The 22,773-nt window shown below is 37.0% G+C and overlaps 1 protein-coding gene across 3 annotated transcripts; it reads left to right on the top strand.

Annotated features, from left to right (window-relative positions):
• Positions 1-373: 373 nt before the first annotated feature.
• On the top strand, positions 374-22,046 carry syk (spleen tyrosine kinase). Of its 3 annotated transcripts, XM_080875244.1 has the most exons (16): positions 374-764; positions 1,319-1,385; positions 4,905-5,034; positions 7,553-8,025; positions 9,138-9,298; positions 13,385-13,523; positions 13,664-13,745; positions 13,897-13,952; positions 14,286-14,342; positions 15,057-15,135; positions 18,022-18,181; positions 18,749-18,958; positions 19,540-19,729; positions 20,457-20,597; positions 21,401-21,513; positions 21,620-22,046. In XM_080875244.1, exons 4-16 carry the CDS (start codon positions 7,624-7,626, stop codon positions 21,690-21,692), a joined length of 1,863 nt encoding a protein of 620 aa, XP_080731370.1. In that variant the 5' UTR covers positions 374-764; positions 1,319-1,385; positions 4,905-5,034; positions 7,553-7,623; the 3' UTR covers positions 21,693-22,046. The 3 variants fall into 3 exon arrangements, with proteins under 3 accessions (XP_080731370.1, XP_080731368.1, XP_080731369.1); XM_080875242.1 differs by lacking the exon at positions 1,319-1,385; XM_080875243.1 differs by lacking the exons at positions 374-764; positions 1,319-1,385 and having other exon boundaries at positions 4,810-5,034.
• Positions 22,047-22,773: the final 727 nt, after the last annotated feature.

The following is a 22,773-nucleotide window of genomic DNA, read 5'->3' as shown; positions in this document are numbered from 1 at the left end:
CCGTCAACCATAGTTTTTGTAGTTTGAAACGTACAACCCTTCTCCAGACCGTGTGTGTGTTTGATCCACTTAACGTGCTTTCTCTGCTCTTGGCGAGTGTTCCTTATATATAAAAAAATGCATTTTGAAAAACAAGTACGTGAATCCAATACAAACTCACACGTACAGTCACCTGGGCTTTCAGAAACAAAATAGCTATTTAGAATAGAGATTATTTTAAATAAGCATGCCTGTTTTAGAGGCAGTGACAGCCGCACGCGCGCTATCTGAAAAACTATCCGCAAGCAGCAGAAAATTAAACCCTTATGTAGCAACATCACCACCTGCTGGCGACATTGTCTACTGCATGCTGAATGGACCTCATTTTACTTCTGTAACAAATTTGACATTAAACAGATATGAATTGGTCGATAGTGCATACACTGATAGAAATATGACAGATATGCCTGTTAACTCTGACAACAAGATGATCTGCTTCAGGGAATAAGGGGGCATTAGGTCGGCAGAATCACTGCATGTGTTTGTGGGTATGGACCAATAGGAGGTGATCCAGGGATGGCGAAGCTCCGGAAGCTCATATTCTGCATCTGTAAATATTTCAAAGCAGTAAGGATGCTACTGATGAGCTCCGAGGATACCACATTTGTGTCCACAGATCGCCATCAAATTTATCCAGCATAGTGATGTTAAAGTTATAGGCGACCGAACAGAATAAAAGCAATGGGGTGACTGATGGATAAGATAAACGGACTGTGCTCCAGAGGGTGAGTATATGACCGCAAATATCGATTCATTTCGCCGCATCTTTGTAACAGCTTCATTTAGATAGAATTTATATGACAGAAAAAACATGAGTTGACCCGATGATAATGTTCCAGGACAGGAATTAAACCTTGCAAATGATGCGGATAAAATGTGACACAGAGGCGTGTCCCAAAAGATCACTGGCGTGAACCCTTCTGTTGCAGGGGCAAGCATATTATTCGCTATGCTCTGTCGCACATGTAAGGATATTTTTATGATTAAAAGGCACGGATCACAGTTTAGCTTTAGCAGAACACACGTTACAAATGCAAAAATGGAGCTTGTGTTCAGCAGTAACACAGAAGTGAACTGTGGGCTCCTCCACTGCGCATGATTTGCTGCTTCTCCGTATAATCCGTTTATACCACAGTATGACACAGTTGTGTCTTAATGGCCCACTTGGGTTTTTTTCTGTTCTGGTGTGTGTGTGTGTGTGTGTGTGTGTGTGTGTGTGTGTGTGTGTGTGTGTGTGTGTGTGTGTGTGTGTGTGTGTGTGTGTGTGTGTGTGTTACAGATACAGAAGTAACAAAATTAAGGGAAATTTTGTGGAGAATACTAACAAGAGTCATAGTAAGAACACGGTATGGTAATCATATTGATGTTGATATTGATCATATTGTGGGTCAATTTACACATTCTCCATTTTATTTGGTCATGTTTCTCCTGTTTTTGCCTTAGTTACAAGTTGTTTTTGTCTTACAGATGTAACAAATTAAGATTCTTTCTTTCACTTTTACGATTGCGTGTTCTGGTCTTTGCAATTTATTTTTATTCTATGGAAAGGAAGGTGTGGATCAGTTTTGGATGAGGTGGAGTTAGATTAGGTAAATCAGTAAACACCTATAATTTTTTTAAACATTTAAAATCAAGTTGTGAGACAGTAAAAAAAAAGGTTGGGAATAAATGATCAACACTGCTCTTAAGAAACACTGTTCTTTGATCTGTTTCTGAAAGTAAAATGACTATAAGAAAAAAATAATATGGTGAATAATGATCATTTAAATATGCAGCATACAGATGCCTGAACAGAAAAGGAAAGAAATGTATTTAAGACATGGTGCAACACACCATTTGACAATGTTTAATTATAGAAAACACGAACTTGATGGAAACAAAAAGGAGAACATAATTACAACATGAATACGGCAGCTCTACTGCAGTGTGAACATAGGCAGAAGAACTCAATAAGCATTTATGCCATATACAAGTTAAGCACACCCACACTAGCACTCGTCCATGAAAGTACAGTTTAAAATAATGTACAGAAAAGTACACAAGATACTTGATAGTACACTAGGAAACCATCAGAAGAAGCAAGTGGTAGACACTATTTATATTTAAAGTAGAGACCTGCTGCCAGTTCATTTTAAATTTCTTTTTATTTTTATCTGACCAACCTGAAGAATATGAGTATGTCACTGTTCAGATGTACTGGTTAAAACATTAGTATTTTAGACAGATATTAAACATTTAAAGGTTTAATCTGAGCTTTGTTTGTGGTATTTATAGATCATATAACCATAGCATGTTAAGCTAACCGAGTGTGCACTATTATTTTTTCAGTGTAGTGCTAACGTGTATGATGGTTTTTAATCTAAAGAGTATACATCATTATTGTAGCATATATGAGGTTTGTGCAATGTTGAGATGGTATGGCTCTCCACAAGGTGGAGCCATATGGTATATACCGGTAGGTAAATGAAATCTTCCAGTAGTGATGCTTATGTTAACAGAATTTTGATAATCAAACTTTCAAAATAAAACCTTTAAAAAAATTCTCCCAACTGTCACTAAAATTAAAAGTGGTCAGAATGCATACTAAAGCTGTGTATGTGTATGTCACTGCATTTCAGAAGGTACCGGTGAAGTCACGTTTGTATTACCTGACCGTTTTGGATACATGCAAGCACTTAAATGTTACTCTTAATATTTAATTTACACCCAGAAGGTAACAATTAAAAGTTGTGTAAAAACAGCTGAGAAAGTGAAGTCAGTTCACTTCCTCCACAGTGGTAAGACACATAAGTTTGACATAGTTGCAATAAGGTTACAGTACAAAGACCACTAAATGTACAATTGACATCATAGGTTGAGATTTTTTCCATTCCCCTGAGCATCAACTCCAAAGAAACCTTAGCCTCCTTAGCCCTGAAGTTAAAGTTAAATCTGCATAAAACAACTTTAGCTTGAAATGTCAGTGTTACACAATCTCTTTCATGCCCTTCTCTCTTTTACTTTTACTCAGACCCAGTCACAGAGATTACTGCAGTAGGATCAAGTGATTCAGAGTTTTTTTCTATACTTGTAACATCACAGTTTTATTTTTAAATAAAATCCTTCTTTATTTGGCTATAACTATCTGAAATTGTAAAAGCAACCCAAAACAAAAACGAGCCTTTTCTTGATGAAAAAAATAATGTCTGTTCATTTTAATCATGACTGGTATTTTTTCAATAACTTCAAAAACACTCTTGAATTTCCTTTGTACTCACTTAGATACATTCTGATATGTGCTATCAAATTGTAAAGAAAAAAAAAAGCAGAGATAAAGATCATTATGATAAATAAAGGTACTAAGTACTAAAACAGTAGTTAGCTCTGTGTTTTGATTTTCATGCATAACTGTGTTTTCAAATTATTTTGGTAACCACCCAGTTACAGTCTAGTAGAGCATTAAATGTATTCAGAATTTAGTCATGTTTGCAAACGATTTACTGTAATGTACTGTAAAGTTTTCATTATGTGTGTAAACCATAACCCACTAAGAGTCTGAGATATAACTCTACACACCAAAGAGTTTTATAACCACATAACCTCATAAATTTACATCCTTGTTTAATAATGTTTTAAACTATAGACGGATATTTCATTCTGTTCCAATTAAAATCCACAGGTCAAACAGGATAGTTAAACCAGCCCATTTTAGAGATGAAGAGAAACGTAAGTATAAGTAGTAGGTGAGAAACTTGGTGTGATCACACTATACTTCTGAAAGGAAATGTTTTAAACGGTCTTGACAAAGTTACAGAAACACACCACCTCCTTACAGTTGTAGTTCATGCATTTTACATTTTTGTGCAATTTTCAGCTTACTTGCAACTGATTGGAAACATTTTGGCCATGACCACATCAGCCAGAGCTTGCAGCTTCAAGGACGATCGAGGATGTACATATGCATGCATGTGTGTCTTTGTTTTAGTATGTGACGAGTTTTACACACACCAAAGCTAGCTGGCGCTTCCTGAGTGGTAAACACGAGTGACTGACTGTCCCTGTCTGCTTTCCACCACCCTGTGCTATTTTATACTGACACACACACATCGAGAGTTTCAAAGTGTTGATGTCAGAAAACTCGAAGTATCACGTTTATTACCTGTTTTTAAAAAATACATAAAACTCTCAATTGGGAACATAGGTAACAGTAAATACATGCAGGTAACAGCCAAGCTCACTTATGAAGAAATATTTATATAATATTATCCAGAATAATTTTTAAAACTAAAGATGATGAGATTGAAGATAACATGGAACAACATGACTGACATAAACATGTTGAAGACCCACCAAGCTCGGAAAAAACAGCTCTAAAATTCATTATAAGATTAGAATTTTCGAGATATGATAAAACATGTGAAATACATCATAGCACATACCAAAAAAAGCCAAATGTTAACATTTTTTTAAATACAAGAAATAGATGAAAAAGAACTATATTTAACAAGTACATTCTCTTAGATAATCTCACATTTTTTACAGGCCAGAAAGAAAATATCAAACAGTAATTTCCCCCAAAAAATAACGTTCCACCCGAGTTAACGATGAATTTGAATTACACATTTTATTTGTGTTTTTGGTGTTGCCACATCATTTCCTGTTGTCTTGTTGGTCAGTGTGCAGATTAAAAAAGGGAAGTATAAGAGTTAAATTGTCAAGGAAGTCGTTGAAATGAGGAAGCTTCAGAGCTCCACCGCTTTACTGTGTGTCAGTACTTAAAGTAAAGGTTAACCTGCTTCAGCTGGAAAACACAACCAGGATACCCGTGAGTGTAAGCTCCCTGGTTTTATGAGATATTGACAGCACTTTTTTTTTTTTTTTGTCAGGAGCTGACTGAATTTAAGATGACCTGTTCATGTATTGCTCAGACTGTTGGAAGTTGATATACTGAAGGGCTGAAAAACTCAACTGGGCTCTGAAGTTGAACAGTGGAACTAGTTCACAACAATATCTACAGTAAGTGTAGTCTTTGTGTCTTCTTTCAAAAACGACTATTTAAAATTTACCAGTAAGCTACATTTGACTGTCTCGTTAACGACAATAATTATACTTCCTCTTTTTTTTACTGTCTTATCGAGGCTTACCATTTCTCACTAACTGCTGACTTGTTTTTGATCAGAAAAAAAAATCTGCCCTACAGTGTGAGATCATTTTCATTTGTTCATTTGTCACTTGCTGCTGTGCTTGTTTTGGGAAGTAATAATTATGTTCAATGAATAACACATTTAAAATCATTTAAGTGATTTGGCCATTGTTTTCTTATTTTACCATTCTAATAGGGTTTTTAAAGAAAAGAGAAAAGAATGTTCTGGATCTCGTGTTATCTACAGTGTCAGATTATCAGGAGGCACTTTTAGCATCTTTTTTCAGCTGTGGAAAATAATAAAATACATTTGACCAAAGTGCTTAATTCCACTTCTGAGCCTAAAAAAAACACCAGACATTTCAAATACTCAGCATGATTTCACTGAAACAACTGCCTCAGCTAAAAACTGATCAAGAAATAAAAATAATTGTGTCTAGCATAGCATTTTTTTTTCTGGCACGTGTCTTTGGGTTCTTTCCAACTGCATAAGCCATTGAATGACACCACAGAGTTTGGGTGTGACACATTAAAGGATGCCCAGTACTGAAATTTGGATTTAAAAAAAAAATATCATCAAATTTATCTATAAACAAAAGTGTTACAGTTAACTATCTGAACTGTCTTCAGAGACAGTGACAGCATTTTAGTGTGACATATTTATGACATGAGATCCGGGACAGCTTTTATACAAAAGTACTCTAACATTAATTCTATTTTTGAGGGAAATTTATTTGTAGTCCTCGTGTTTCGTTAAAGAAAAGGAAAACCCTACTCCATTTAGTAGCTGTTCTACCATATATCTATCTCTACGTGTGAAGTTATGGATGCTAGATTTAATTGTTTTTTCTGCACATTGAAAGCTATTTGTACATTCCTGCTTAGCAAGTAAAATGATTAAAAAGGATTAACTGCTAGTGACTAGCATTTCATTGAAAACAAAAAATACAAAGTACAACTCAATCAAAAACAACATCAAACAGTCTGAAAGGAAGGTAGATTCTCAAGGAGAGCAGAGTTCAAGAGGTCTGTAGTGTGATGACATTGTCAGGAAATACCAGAAGCTGCTTATTTTAGGTCACAAATGTGCAGCTTATTCCCTTTTAAATTTTTATTTTCAATGTTAGACTGTTGTGCATTACAAACAGGAAAGATTTTGTTAACTGTTAAATGGAACAATGGGGTCATAAAAACAAGGTCAGTGCACTGTCTTAATATCTGCAACAGTTAAAAAAATGTCTAAACCTTGTATTTATTTATTTATTCTTTTATTTAATCGGTTAATCTAAGGTTTCATTTTATAATCACTGTGGTCACTTTACTTTAAGAAAAGCTAGAATTGTCTTGCTGAAACTAATCATGCGCACAGTGATCTGAAAAAAAGGCCTACCAATGATGGTCAGGTTTTTAAGGTCACCATCCTTGCAACTTTTCAGCTGAGTTTTAGTTTTCATTATGTGTACATTAATGGTTGTTGAATTTGAAATGGTTCTGTCTAACCAGCAAAAAAATGTCATACTTTCAGTTGCAGTCTGCATTCAGCATTAAAATAGATTCATATTTCTCTCAAAGAAGGAAGTGGTTTGTCAAAGTTATTTTCTTCCCAAAGTTGATCTATCACTTGTTGGTGTCCAGGATATACTTTGGTATCTTTAAAATGTTAGTAAAGGCAAATGAATCCTTATATTTTGGTGACTTGGTCAGGTTAGTTCCACATAAGAACCTAAAAACACAGTAAAGACAATAATAGGTGAAAAAGTCAGGAACCTGTCTATGTGGTGTCTTTATGGCTAAAACATGGCCAAAACCTTTGACAGCTCAGACTTATTTCTGACCTTTGTGAGTTCAAAAAGCAATGCTGCTGAAACCCAATGATAACTTGCTTTATGTGCTTTAGTTTACATTGCAAAGCAGGTAGGCAGCTCTACACGAAAAAAAAAAGTATCCAAATTTTATAAACACTATCACGTCATGTCTTCTGGGAACTTAAAGTGAGCTTGAGCCATTTAAATATTGTGCTTCAAATGGTTAAAGTTATTGTTTTTTCAGATTTTAGTTTTCATGCAAAAGAGCAGCTGTGCTGTGCAAATTTAGACAGAGTTAAAAATAACACAAAACAAAAAATTCCCCGGAAACAAAAATACTGCTGTGTTTAAACAGGCAGAAACTAATCACCATTTTTGCATTATGAAAGACTCAAAACACAAAATGGAATACACATTTGCAAACTAAGAAAATCATCACACATGTTGACTTTTCAGTCACCATATGCTGGGATTGTTTATTGTTTGTGATTCGATTGTGGGATTCAGTGCTAAATGATTTATCATGTCATGCAATTCTACTTGAAATCTGTCTCATTTCCTATTTGTTTCCAATTTTTGTTTTTAGGTGAATTTCATCCTAGTGGAAGAAGTTTGTGAAGGGACTTCCTTAAAGGGAGCCACTCACCAAAAGCCAGTATGGCTGACAATGTAAATTCATTGCCATTCTTTTATGGCAATATTACCAGGGAAGAGGCAGAGGACTACCTGCGGCAGACAGGCCTAAGCAATGGCCTGTACCTCCTACGCCAAAGCCGAAACTATCTTGGAGGCTTTGCACTGTCCGTGTCAAATGCAGGCCGTTGTTACCACTACACAATTGAAAGACAGCCCAATGACATGTATGCTATTGCTGGTGGTAAGAGCTACAGAAGTCCCGTTGATGTGATTGACTACCATTCCCAAGAACCAGACGGTCTTGTGTGTCTGCTGAAGAAGCCTTGTAACAGGCCCAAGAACATGCAGCCGAAAGTTGGGCCGTTTGAGGACCTGAAGGAAAAACTCATACGGGAGTATGTAAAGCAGACCTGGAACCTGCAGGTAAGTTTCATCTCTATTATAAAATATAAGAAAACCATATTTGAAATGAGAAGTCAGAATTTTATGGAATACCATAGCAAACTAAATGATGGTTTTTTGCAGTTTGGGCTTTATTTACATTTATGATAAAAGTCACCAACATAATTGTTGAGATGTTAAAAGTGTATTTTACATTTTACACACATTAAATTTTGTTAATAAACCCTAGGCCTAGAAAAAGCATATAATTGCAGGAAGTAAAGAAAGTCAGAGGTAAGTCACTTTGGTCTGTCTCCAATTTTGGTAATAATGTTACTTTGACTTCTTTTAAATAATGCTACTGTGTTACCATATCTTGATCAAAAGGCTACCTTTAAAAATTGTCCTCATTAGTAGACCAGACCAGATAAGACCATCATGGACTCCCAGTAATGTTGAAGGGACTCAACAAAATTTCCATTTAAGCATTGCTCACTTCAGGAGGCCCAAATAGCAACTGATAGCTCAGGTTGTGTTGATGTTCTAGTATCTCCACCACAACAATAGTGGTATCCAATCTGTCTCTTCCATACTGAAAATTCAATAATGATGGATTGGATTTATATAGCGCTTTTCAAGGCACCCAAAGCGCTTTACAATGCCACTATTCATTCACTCTCGCATTCACACACTGGTGGAGGCAAGCTACGGTTGTAGCCACAGCTGCCCTGGGGCAGACTGACAGAAGCAAGGCTGCCATATCGCGCCATCGGCCCCTCTGGCCAACACCAGTAGGCGGTAGGTAAAGTGTCTTGCCCAAGGACACAACGACCAGGACAGAGAGCCCAGGAATCAAACCGGCGACCTTCCGGTTACAGATACGCTTCCCAACCCCCTGAGCCATGGTCGCCCAGATAAATGGTTATCTCAACTATTCCTCAGACTCTGCTGCTTGTGCGTCACCTCTTGTTCTCAATTGCACATGGATGTATGTACAAAACCACTTCTTAGACAGGCACAATATGTAAGTCAGCCATTATACCTGGATAAATCTAGAGTTAAAGTGAGTTTTATGAGTGTGCTCTGGGTGGACGTAGGCAGCATTAATCTAGCTTTATATTACAAGTGCAGCTAAGTGTGTTGCCTGTTTGCAGGGTGCAGCTTTGGAGCAGGCCATCATCAGCCAGCGACCTCAGCTGGAGAAGCTCATCGCTACCACTGCTCATGAAAGAATGCCCTGGTTTCATGGAACAATAACACGAGAAGACTCTGAGCCCAGGCTTCAATGTGGCCCGCGTGCAAATGGAAAGTTTCTGTAAGTATTATATTAATTCTCTTTTTATTAAATTATTTGCTGTGTTTGCAGGCAGTAGTAGAAAATCCTATAAAAAGCCAGAAGAATAATATCATTCCTCTCATGGTAAAATTTTACACTGCGTCTTTTGGTTCTGGTCTGAAAAATAATTGTCTTTTCATGTTTCATGTTCATGTTTTGTTAGTCCTGATCAATAAATTTTAGAAAACCAGTTAAAACATAGTTTTAAAGAACTGCTTGCGGTTACTACATGGATTGAATTTGAGTTCTATCTGACAGGGTAGAAAAATCTAACTGAAGAGCATTTAGAGTTATGGCTTGGAAGAAAACCTCTTTATGGACTTTACGATTCCATATTTATATTCATAATTTTTCTATTCAATAAAATGAATCACTTGTACAAGTTTAGCTGGGAAACCTGCCACTGATAGTGTGTGCAAATAGTGTGCATTGAATTGACACAGCTGAAGAGACCTTAACCATGATGGAAGACAAAATATTAAAACATCTGTCTGACTCTGGACTAATTGCTTTTAAAATGGCTTTTTTTTTTGTATTTTTCATACAGTGATTCTCGTGCTGAACTTCTACATTCTTGCCCGTGACAAAATGGCCCTCATGGCACTAGAAAAGACCTTGAAAAATGTAACGAGGTGTTGTTTTACAAACAAATGACATTGGTTTAATGTGGTTTTAATATTTCAGTTCCTCTTAGCTTCACTTTGTAAGAAGTTAGCTGGTAAAAAAATATTATTCAACTACATTTGCATTTTAAAAATATTTTAGTTTAACGTTCACTATGTTCATTGTGTTCATAGCATTCCTAACTGCTAAATAGGATAAACTAGAGTAAAAAAACATTACCACATTGGTAGAAATGTGACAAAACCTACAAGTGGTTCATGCACAGTAAATTGTTTTGTTATTTAATATTAATGTATTAATTCACTCAGAAAAGGATGCTTTTGGGTTTTTTGTTTGTTTGTTTGTTTGTTTGTTTGTTTGTTTGTTTTAACCCTGTAAAACAGTGAAATCAGACTCAAACGTTCAGCTGTTTCAATGACAGTAGAAGTCTTATTCAGATTCATTGTCTTACTTCATATTGCTGAGGTCTGGCCAAAACAGTAAATTAATTCATTATACACACAACACTGCAACATCACCTGGAATTGGACTGAGTCAGTTATTTATTTCACTGTTTTAAAGACAACATCAACAGAGTCTTTTCATTTATTTTCAAGAAAGCCATACAATATTCTGTAACCCAAATCCTCTCAGAACTTGACATTTTAATAACCTCATGAGGTTTCCATTTGGTTTGCCTTTACTTTACCTAACTTAACTATATGTTTATTTCAGAGGAGACAAATGAAAGACTATGGTGAGCAGCAAAAGTAAAGTAAAATAGTAATATTATCTGCAGCTTTACAAAATTAGTGAGCAAAAGAATACAGTCTCAGACAACTTACAACATCCAAATACTGAAGAAACACAATAACAAGCAGGGCAAGTACAGGACTGAAACTAGAACTCCTAAGATTGTGCAGTGTCATCCTTTTTTGTTGCATTTTCTGAGTGTTATCTCAAGAGCTGTGAACTCAAGATCAGTGAAGTGAGAAAAGAAAAAGCAAAGAAATTATTAAAGTTGAGGGTAGCTTTTTTCCCTCCAGGAGCTTCTGCCTTTCAGAGATAGCAAATGATTAAACTCTCACAATGACACGAAACTCAGTTCAGTTATGTGTCTGAGAAATAGGTTGGGCAATGAAAATATTTAGAAATTTCCTTTCCTCTGGGGCAGAACTCTTGAGTATTTCCTATTGAGTAGTTCTCTTATGTAACTTTTATTCTCAAAAAGGTGGAGAATAGATGAAGACTGAAAGATACATATTATGTCAATTTGTTCGTTGTTAAAGTATTTTTTAAATATGATTTTCTAATATGGTTTTGTAATGTAAGTGAAATACATCAAATTCTACAAATGCAAGCAGTCTAAACAAACACAGCTATGTTAGCACTGTATTGCTTCCATTCCATCTTATTACATTTCATTTGTCAAATGCATAAAATGTCTTTTTGCTTTGAAACCACTGAATAAAGTTTGTAAAGTATTTATAGAACCTCAAGCTTCAGTTGAGCGGCTGTGGTCTCGCTTGAAGAAAGAGAGGAACATACACATGCACACACACATACACACACATACAGACACAGAGAGACACAAACACACAAACACACTGTGGTTTCCGCTCTGGCAGTTTGCAAAGGACTTCCTGAAGTAGCCAAACAAGAGGGAGACTAACAGCAGGGCAAAATGTAACTGTTCTGTCCCTTCTCTCATGTAACATCTAGCAGGAAACTTACTTTCCACTGAAACACATCATCATGTTATGCTTATGTCTCTAAATTTTATTGAAATTTTGTTAAGAGTGAATCACATACTGCACACATAGCATTCTGGAGCACAGTTATTGATAATAGCACACAGGCTATTAGTTTTACTTCCTGTTTAGTTCTCCTTACTTCTTATTTACTGTAATGTCTCCATGTGATGAGGTTTTTTTTTAAATGCAAGTCTATGAAAAAAGTTGCACTTAGCCACAACTTATCACATCTGACACAGTATGTGGTAATAGGCGGGGTAACATGATTTCTCAATTGAAAATTCAGACTAATATTTGGTTTCATTGTGCTTAGTGAGCCATCGTAGATAAATAAAAAGCAATACAGACGCAGCAGTGGAAAATATTCATAATTTTCTGAATTAAAGTTGTAAATTTGCAAAATAAATAAATGAAAACAAACAGAAAAATGTACAAATTCATGAGTTCATTCATGAGCACTAGGATTTTAGGCCAATTCAGTTTAGTATTATTGGTATAGCTTCAAATCGCAACAGTTGCCTCAAGGTGCATAAGGTAAAGACTCTACAATAAGTAGGATTTTTTTTTACATTTATAGACATTTTTTCTTGTGACCTTGAAGTATTGTGCATGAATAATGTTAATACATCTTGAAACTGTAAAAAAAGATATTCATTGCTTTTGCGTTCCATAATAGCTATCAGATGAGTTGAAAAACCACCTAATCACTGATTCACAGTTTGCAGTCAGATGTGAACATTTTTGTAGTTATTTAATGGTATATATGTATATAATGAACTATCCATCCATCCATCCATCTTCATCCGCTTTGTCCGGGGCCGGGTCGCGGGGGCAGCAGCCTAAGCAAAGAGGCCCAGACCTCCCTCTCCCCAGCCACCTCCTCCAGCTTATCCGGGGGAATACCAAGGCGTTCCCAGGCCAGCTGAGAGATATAATCTCTCCAGCGTGTCCTGGGTCTGCCCCGGGGCCTCCTCCCGGTGGGACATGCCTGGAACACCTCACCCAGGAGGCGCCCAGGGGGCATCCTTGTCAGATGCCCGAACCACCTCAGCTGGCTCCTTTCGATGTGGAGCAGCAGCTGCTCTACTCTGAGCCCCTCCCGGATGGCCGAACTTCTCACCCTATCTCTAAGGGAGAGGCCAGCCACCCTTCGGAGGAAGCTCATTTCTGCCGCTTGTATCCGCGATCTCGTTCTTTCGGTCACTACCCACAGCTCGTGGCCATAGGTGAGGGTAGGGACGTAGATCGACCGGTAAATTGAGAGCTTCGCTTTTACACTCAGCTCCCTCTTCACCACGACGGACCGGTGCAGCGTCCGCATTACTGCAGCTGCAGCCCCAATCCGTCTGTCGATCTCCGGCTCCCTTCTCCCATCACTCGCGAACAAGACCCCGAGATACTTGAACTCCTCCACTTGGGGCAGGAACTCATCCCCGACCCGGAGTGGGCACTCCACCCTTTTCCGGCTGAGAACCATGGCCTCAGATTTGGAGGTGCTGATCCTCATTCCCGCTGCTTCACACTCGGCTGAGAACCGTTCCAGTGCGAGCTGGAGGCCCTCACCCGATGAAGCCAACAGAACCACATCATCTGCAAAAATCAGAGATGAGATTCTGAGGCCACCAAAGTGAAAGCCCTCCGCCACTTATAATGAACTACAGAAACAAAAACTGTTTCAAACGATTCTCCCTTTTTTTTCTATGTGAAGGATTCGGCAGAGAGATGCGAATGGATCTTATGCTCTGTGTTTACTGCATGAAGGACAAGTCATGCATTATCGTATTGACAAGGACTCGGCTGGCAAGCTCTCCATTCCAGAGGGCAAGAAATTTGACACCTTGTGGCAGGTAATCCCAGTGTGCTTTATATTTATGGGCTACTTAGAACATTTCAACAATCTTAATCTGTTTGAAATTGTATAATGTATTACAAGGTGAGGTGGTAAAACTTATGTGTGTACTCTGCCTACACCTCTGTTTAAACACAGCTGGTGGAGCACTACTCATACAAACCAGATGGTCTTTTGCGAGTACTAACAGAGCCCTGTCCAAGGCCTGATGGAGATATTGGTGAGAAACACAAACACAACTAATCGAAATGTGTTTACAGGAAGACTTTCATTGAAAGCAAATTTCACTGCATGTTAACTAATATCTAATAATCTAAATTATAACACTGTATACACAGCTGATTAACATTTGTCTTATTCCATGTTCACAGGGCTGATAGGACGGCCTTTTCTTCCACCGGGCCATCCTAGACTTGGTTCTGCCATTGTAAGTTCCATCTATGTGCATTAATACATTCAACTGAAACAGAAATGCTGGTTAAATTGGCCTCAGCAGTCAGCCTGTATGGGTTACCATTAACCATTACGACAAGGGTTGTTTTTTATTATTAGAATGATATGGCTTCTTCAGGAAGCCCTGTATGGTAAAACAAACATAGAAATGTTTCTTGTAATGTGTAGATGAATGTGTGTGTCAGACGACTTCACACATCCTCGTTTGGAGCTATTTTTCCCATTAATCTTTTTCCTATTGTAATAATTTCATGCATGATTTTAATATTACCATTAATGATAACCTCTCTGACATTTTGATTTTTAGCAAAGTGCGACAGATGGATTTTTCACCATCATCAGTAAAGTTCCCGGCATAAAAAAGGTGCATTACACACATCCTGTTTCCTCAGTCATAGTTGCTCACAGCAGTGTGTAACCTCCACCTTCCTTCTACCTCTGCACTTCTTCACTAATGGAATGTGGATTTCTATTTACTAACTCTTTCTTGCAATATTAGTCCTTTGAATTATGTCCTTTCTAATCCCTCTGATAGATCTCACATCCAAGTAAATAATGGATGTCAGTGCACACAAGCTTATTGAATTGGTGTGACATCTTAGTTGGTGTATTTGTAATTATGTTTTAACACCATCCAGAGGTTACCCAGTGCAATTACATTATAGAACCACAAGCAGCCATTTGGTAGCTTTCTATATGTGCTTGTGATAATATTGTCCACATGTTCCATCCTTTAAAATCCCTCTGCCATTTTTTCTTTTGTTTTGTTTTCTTTTTTATTCTTGTTTTTGCCTGGCTTTGTTACAGTTAAGTTTTGGATCAGATGTCTTTTTTTCTTCCCTTTTTGAATCCTGCAGTTTTATCTTGTACAGTCTTCTTCCTAATTTTTTCTGAGATTTTATGCTTGAGATGTTTGAGAGTCAAAATACCCCCTGACTGTAAACTTGTCTTAAACCCCTTCTTTGAAATCATGTGTTCACTTATTGCAGGTTACTTTCAGCAGTAAGTGCTATTTAGCTATACTTCATGCATTCTCATAATGAATGTTCTTTAACACTGTCTCCTCTGATGATAACAGAACCGACCATCTCGTCCCAGGCCTCCAGATAACTCCAATCCTTATGAAACTAGGATACCCGGTAAAGGTAAAGGTAAAGGTAAGACTGCCTTTGTCAAACCCTATATTGATGTACTGTTGTTCAATTGCTAACTTGCTTGTGCATGTTCCATACTGTGTAAATATTATTTAGCATAGATTCTATGTCATGTTGGGTGTAATCTGGATTGCAGAGAAAATGTACGCTATGCCTTCTGATGATACTGCCTAAAGGAAGCATGTATAATGTAAAAGGAATTAATCTTAGCATGAAACCCTGTGGAACTCCATAAATAACCTCAGTGTGTGAAGAGGACTCTTCATTTACATGAACAAATTGGAGTCTATTAGAAATATATGATACAAACCACTGCAGCATAGTACGTGTAATACCTACAGCGTGCTCTAATCGCTGTAATAGAATATTATGGTCGACAGTATCGAACGCTGCACTGAGGTCTAGCAGGACAAGCACAGAGATGAGTCCACTGTCAGAGGCCATAAGAAGATCATTTGTAACCTTCACTAAATCTGTTTCTGTGCTGTGATGAGCTCTGAAACCTGACTGAAACTCTTCAAATAAACTTTCCCTTTGCAGATGATCTGTTAGCTGTTTGATAACAACTCTCTCAAGAATTTATTTGTGATGAAAGGAAGGTTAGAGATTGGCCTATAATTAGCTAAGAGAGTTGGGTAAAAACTGTTACTATTTTAAGTAAAGGTTTAACTACTACCAGCTTGAAGGCCTGTGGTACATAGCCCATTATTAGAGATGGGTTGATCATATTTAAGATTCAAGCGTTAATTAATGGCAGGACTTCTTTGAGCAGTCTTGTAGGAATGGGGTCTAAAAGACATGTTGATGGTTTGGAGGAAGTAATTACGGAAGTTAACTCAGAAAGATCAATTGGAGAAAAAGACTCTAAATGAATACCAATGGTACTGAAAGTAACTGTAGATAATATTATGTCTGTGAGATGGTTACAAGCAATATTTCTCTAATGGTGACAATTTTATTTGTAAAGAAATTCATCAAGTCATTAAGGTTAAACGAATGGTTGGCTCAAAACAAACTTGTTTTCAGCCTGTGCTTAAGAGAAACCTAAGGTTGTCCTTATTTTCTTCAACCAGCGATGAATAGTAAGATGTTCCAGCTTTGTGAGGGCTTATTTTTAAATAAAGCAGCAAACAATTTTTCCAGACTACGTAATTATTTTAATATCTCTAGCTTACTAGTTATTGGTTTTAAAGGTGTGTATTGAGAATTATACCAGGGGATCAAGTATTTCAGACTCCCTGGTATATTTGAGGGGTTTTTTTCTGGGGAGCTACAGTATCCAGAGTTGTATATCATGAAGATGTAAAGAAATGAAAAAGATAACTGACCTCTGTGTGAGTACCGTTCACGTAGCTGCTCTGTGTAACAAAAGCATACAACAAACGGGACAAAACACAAGCAGACAAAAGATAATCACATGCAATATTGGCATATGAATCTATAGAGAGTGAAAGGAAAGTACTTAGTGCTGTCAGCAGAATAGACCTAACCAAGAGAGCATCCAGGTCACCTGATCCAGACCAAAAAAGGAAAGCCTCTCACTACGACTCCATATCAATGAGACAAGACAAGGGATACTTTTAATTTTTGTTTGTTTAACAAAAACCAAGACTATTCCTTTACCCTGAAAATGTAACTCGAGATGACCAGTCTTCAAGGAAAATTAGGATGAACTTTAACTTGAATCTGTCAGAAATGACAGATTTTTTGGATTACAGTAATCGGATTTAAAAAATGCATTTCTTTTCACTTTCAAATGAGTGATGCTAAAGGTACAGTACTCCTTCAATATTTTTTCCAGTACAATGTTTTTCAAAAATAAGTAAAATCAGTTTTATGCTTTCATATAGGGGACATACTACACTGTTAGAGAAAACATCTTAAAAAAACAGTAATATTCCGGCAGCTGGGGCGCCAAAATAATACCGTAAATTAACAGAAGATAACTTACTCATAAAAATACGGTTATTTCCATTAATGAAAATACAATTTGTTGCCCTAATTTTACATGGGATTTTACCTTTTTCAAGTGCTTTGAAACATTAAATTTGGAACAATTTAATGAAATTACCTATAAACAAGGTCAATTAATGTGGCAATATGAATAATAATATTTAAATATACAGAAATATACACTTAACAGTTGGTTTAAATAATAATGGACTGCATTCATATTGCGCTTTTTGAGACCCTCAAAGTGCTTTACAATTCTACTTTATAATTCCCCTCTGGCCATCACCAGTGAGTGGTAGGTGAAGTGTCTTGCCCAAGGGCACAACGACCAAGAGTGTCCGAGCCAGAGCTCGAACCGGCAACCTTCTGATTATAAGGCGAACTGCCAACTCTTGAGCCACGATCGCCCTAAATAGCAATGATAATAATAATTATTTGATGTAAAAAAAGTTTATAAGAATCATTTTATATATTTTTCCATAGCATTACATTTGAATTTAACAGTTCAATCTTTCAAATAACGGACAAATATTTGTGAAATCATGATACATTTGTGAATGTATTTTAACAATCTAAATATGCATATGTACAGACAAATACATTTAAAAAACAAGAAAATTGTGTTTTATTACATTACAGTGATTTTACGTTAATTTACACTTGAAATGTGAAATCACAGTCTATTGATGTAAATTTAATGATATTCTAGAAGAACAGTACAAAACTGTAAAATACACAGTAAAACCCTTTTATATTAGGATTTTCTTTTACAGTGTAGACAGATAGATTATGATAAATCTGAATAGGGAAAATCTACCTGAATAACGAGCTATTATTTTGGCTAGAGAACATTCTAAACTTGTAAAATCCAAATTCACATGTTTTCATTTAATATTTCACTGCTTCCTAATTTTGACATGTTGAATTCTTCATCAGAGGCCATGCCAATGGACACAGAGGTATATGAGAGTCCTTATGCGGATCCAGATGAACTGCGGAGTTCTACAGTGGATCGCTCACATCTTTTCTTGGAGGATGGAGAACTGGGCTCTGGGAATTTTGGTACCGTCATGAAAGGCACCTACAAGATGAGAAAGTATGCTACATTAAACCATATTACTACATACAAACATTGCACCACAATGCTTTGTTAAATGATCAGACTTACAAATTTAAAATATTCTCCCTATCATAAATGATATTTATGATTTGCTGACTGCAGCAGGCAAACTCACTGTCAGTGATTCACTGATATAACCCAAAAAATAAAACATGAGTTCAGCACATCTTGTTTCATTGTTTTCCCAAAGAAATATTCAATCGGTTATTCAAATTCCAAAAACACACAGCTCATATCATACAAATCAAAACCAAGCAAAGTCCACAGGACACAAATATCACAGTCTTGGTCCCTGCAGTCATTAAAAGATGGCTTCATTATAGCACCCCCCCCCCCCCCCCCTCCCCCTTTATACAGAATGCAAGTGTATACTGCTTTTGTCTTACTGGTTTACTTTATTGACAGTTGTGTCTATTGATATCCGTACCACTATGTTGTTTTGCTGATGATGAATGTTGACTGTGGATGAGTCAAAATGTCTGAAAAATGCATTTCTGTTGTAGTAACATATTAATACTTACACTAATCCATGTTGCATATCAGGACAGAGAAGACAGTTGCAGTTAAAGTCTTGAAGAATGATGATAATAACCAGTCAGTACGTGACGAAATGCTGCGGGAAGCCAATGTAATGCAGCAGCTGGACAATCCGTATATTGTCCGGATGATTGGTATCTGTGAAGCAGAGAACCTCATGCTAGTTATGGAGCTGGCTGAGCTGGGACCCCTCCACAAGTTCCTGCAGAAAAATAAGTATGTACTGCGACTTGGCCTTGCTCTTTCCTCAATTTGGTTTGTTTGAACATTGTTTTTTTTTCTTCACATTAATGCAAGTACATTATGATAGAGTCTGAATTTTTATTTATAAAGGTACTGTTTTGTGGTAAGTTACTTGAGTTATTCTACAAGTAACTCAAGTAACTTGTAGAATAACAAGTTATTCTACAAGTATCTACATTAGCTACAAAAGAGCACTACACAGTAGCAATTAGAGCTTGCAATATTCACATCAGCTAAGATATGTGCAAATGTCTGTTGAGAAACACATCCTATCCAATGCCGTACTTCTCCATTCTATGTTTCAGTGTTCTCTGAAACACCTACACATCCCATTTCACTCTTAATCAAAACTCTAGTATTGTGGTCAATATTGTAATCTGCTAGTTTAGGAGATTGAAGTGACAAATCACTTTTTTCTAAATGTGAAGTTATTTATAAGTTTTAGTTTCAAAATAACAGTATATAAAAAAATCAAAGATTTCAAAATACAGTTCTCATATTGTGTGAGGTTTATGGTGGCTTTTAGAGTTAAAGTAACAACAACTCATCTCCAGGCAAACGGCCATAAAGAATATCACAGAGCTGGTCCATCAGGTGTCTATGGGGATGAAGTACCTGGAGGAGCATAACTTTGTCCACAGGGACCTTGCTGCAAGGAATGTACTGCTGGTCACACAGCACTATGCCAAGATCAGTGACTTTGGCCTCTCTAAAGCTGTTGCTGAGGATCAAAACTACTACAAGGTAACATATGGTATAGGATGACACGTCATCTGTCCTTATACTCTCAAAAAGCCTTGATGGTCCATCTCTATGAACGTCTTAGATTTTTCCCAAAAAGTTGATTCTGTTCGTGAGGACGTAGCGTTTTCAGTGAGAGAAACATTTTGTCTAAAGAAGTCACTTTGATGACTGACAAAATATTTCTCCCACTGAAAAAACTGTCCTCATGAACAGAATCCCACAAACTTTTTGGGATTTCCTTATCTTCATGATTGAGCATGCATCAACACTCTTAGATTTTTGTTTAAAAGTAAGTCACTTTCAATGAAAGTGTTACTGTAAAGCAGGGGTAGGCAACTCCTGGCCTCAAGGACTGTCCTGCAGGTTTTAGATGTGTCCTTGATCCAACACAGCTGATTCAAATTGCTAAATGACCTCCTCAACATGTCTTGAAGTTCTCCAGAAGCCTGGTAATGAACTAATCATTTGATTCAGGTGTGCTGACCCAGAGTGGGATCTAAAACCTGCAGGACACCGGCACTCGAGGCCTGGATTTGCCCATCCCTGCTGTAAAGCATTAAAATAACTGTAACACTAACACCAGTCAATCTGCCTTACTTGTATCTGTTATCATATTGTGAACACTACTGCCAGGAACCAGTCCTAATCATTGTGTTATTTGAAGCTGCAAAATGACCAGTGTGGCATGAAATTAAAACTAGTTATGTTTGCGTGTCTCTCCCTTTAGGCAAAAGGTCATGGGAAGTGGCCAGTGAAATGGTACGCGCCTGAATGTATAAACTACTTCAAGTTCTCATCCAAAAGTGATGTGTGGAGCTTTGGGGTGCTCATGTGGGAGGCTTACTCCTATGGCCAAAAACCATACAAGGTATTATTATTATTGAATATAAGGAGTTATGGTGACACATGTAACCTCACTCACTCACACATTGTGTTTTTGTTTGAATATTAGTTTAATATTCAAACAGCTGTTGCAGCCTTTATTTTGTTAATTTTTATTCTTTATAGTTGCTGTCTTATGTAAACTAAATGACTACAAAACAAATGTTTCAGATTTGTTTAGTTGTAATTTATAGAATAATTTTGTGATGTGTACTCACTGTCTACCTATGAAATCTTGACCTATGAATTGCATGTATCATAATGATCTTGGCACGGTGGTTAGCACTGTTGCCGCACAGCAAGAAGGTCCTGAGTTCAATTCCACCATCAGGCCGGGGTCTTTCTGTGTGGAGTTTGCATGTTCTCCCCATGTTTGCGTGGGTTCCCTCCGGGTACTCTGGCTTCCTCCCACCGTCCAAAGACATGCAGCTTGTGGGGATAGGTTAATTGGATAATCCAAATTGCCACTAGGTGTGAGTGTGAATGGTTGTCTGTCCCTGTGTGTTGGCCCTGCGACAGACTGGCGACCTGTCCAGGGTGTACCCCGCCTCTCGCCCTATGACAGCTGGGATAGGCTCCAGCGCCCCCCGCGACCCTGAAAAGGATAAGCGAATGGATAGATGGATAATAATCTTAGTGTGTGACTTTAGAATTATGTACTAACCTTCTTATTGCTATTAAAAAATAATGGTTGCAACACAAAAATTATGACTTTGATAATCTCTATGCCTTTACATTTTAATTTATTTGATGGCGTCTTATTTGTTCTGAATTTTTAACTCCTTACAGGGAATGAAAGGAAATGATGTCCTGCAGATGATTGAAAGTGGTAAGCGTATGGACTCCCCAGAGAAGTGTCCACTGGAGATGTATGAGCTCATGAAGACCTGCTGGACATATAAGTAAGTAACATGTTCATCATAAGGCATTAGCTGAACAAACAGCAAACCGGTTTATGTTTTATGGACATCTTTTGTGATTATTGCATGTTATTTTCATGTCTTCCAGGGCAAATGAGAGGCCTGGATTTAATGTTGTTGAGCCAAGACTACGAGATTATTACTACGACATTGCACAGTGATTGCTCACTTGAATGTTATGAGACTATGCAAACTAGTGGCTGATGATGAAAATGAGCTTTTACACATATTGGTTCAGAGATTGTTATGGATAATAAATGCTGTAAAATATAGACTTTAACTGGAATATATTCTCTTTTAATATAAACTCTGATTATGCAAATATAATTCCTATTACATTTATTTGTTCTTGAATGTAAGCCATATGAAAATGATAATAAACTGTTACAAGTCTATCTTATTTCACGGCAATCACTGATGTTATACCTAAAAACTACATAACTTACTGTTTTCCTATAAGCTTCCTAATATCAACATACAATCCGACCTTGTTTAAGCATCTTCAGCACTCTGAGTTTCTGTACTTGCATAAACAATTCTAAGATGAATAAATTACATTCATATGCCTTCAAATTATTTTATATATATACATTGTCAAAGTCAGTGACCAAGTGGTTGGTTGACATATAAAACATTAGAGTAACTCAAAATCTGACGAAGGATTTGCTGCTATTTTGCGCTTTTGGTTACCTCAGCTAAGAGCAATAAAGTAGAACAATTCAAATGGATTGTTGAGCCACTTCCTGAACAGAAAAACATCGGCAAACAAATGACTAGAGCTAGAGCTTCATAAATGCATTACAAATCTTTTTCAAAAGTAAACCTATCTATTTAGGTACCAAAATCTTAAGCCTCTATACCTGGTACAGATGATTGTAGCAAACCAGAACAAATTACTCTAAAGAACTGGTGGAAATGAAACATGGCAGCAACACATCACACAACCCTAGGATTCTGATTAAAACAAGATGTTAACAAAGGTATCAACAACTCTCTCTGTGCCACAGAGATTGGAAGTGAAGAAAGATGATGAAGCAACTACAATGCCATCTTATGATGTGATATTTGTTTTTTTCTTGGTTACAAGTACAGTTTTTGGTAGTAAAGTTATATGTAAATCTGTAACAGTTCAAAAAGAAAAAGACATGGCATCAGATTCAAATCTGGAAGTTACTGAGGCCTTTTTAATCAGAGAATTAGAGCATTGCGAACACAAATGACACCAATAAAAGCCAACAGAGG

Source organism: Rhamphochromis sp. 'chilingali' (genome assembly GCF_963969265.1).
Source record: "Rhamphochromis sp. 'chilingali' genome assembly, chromosome: 2".
Lineage (NCBI taxonomy): Eukaryota > Metazoa > Chordata > Actinopteri > Cichliformes > Cichlidae > Rhamphochromis > Rhamphochromis sp. 'chilingali'.
This window is presented reverse-complemented; position numbering and strand designations above follow the sequence as displayed.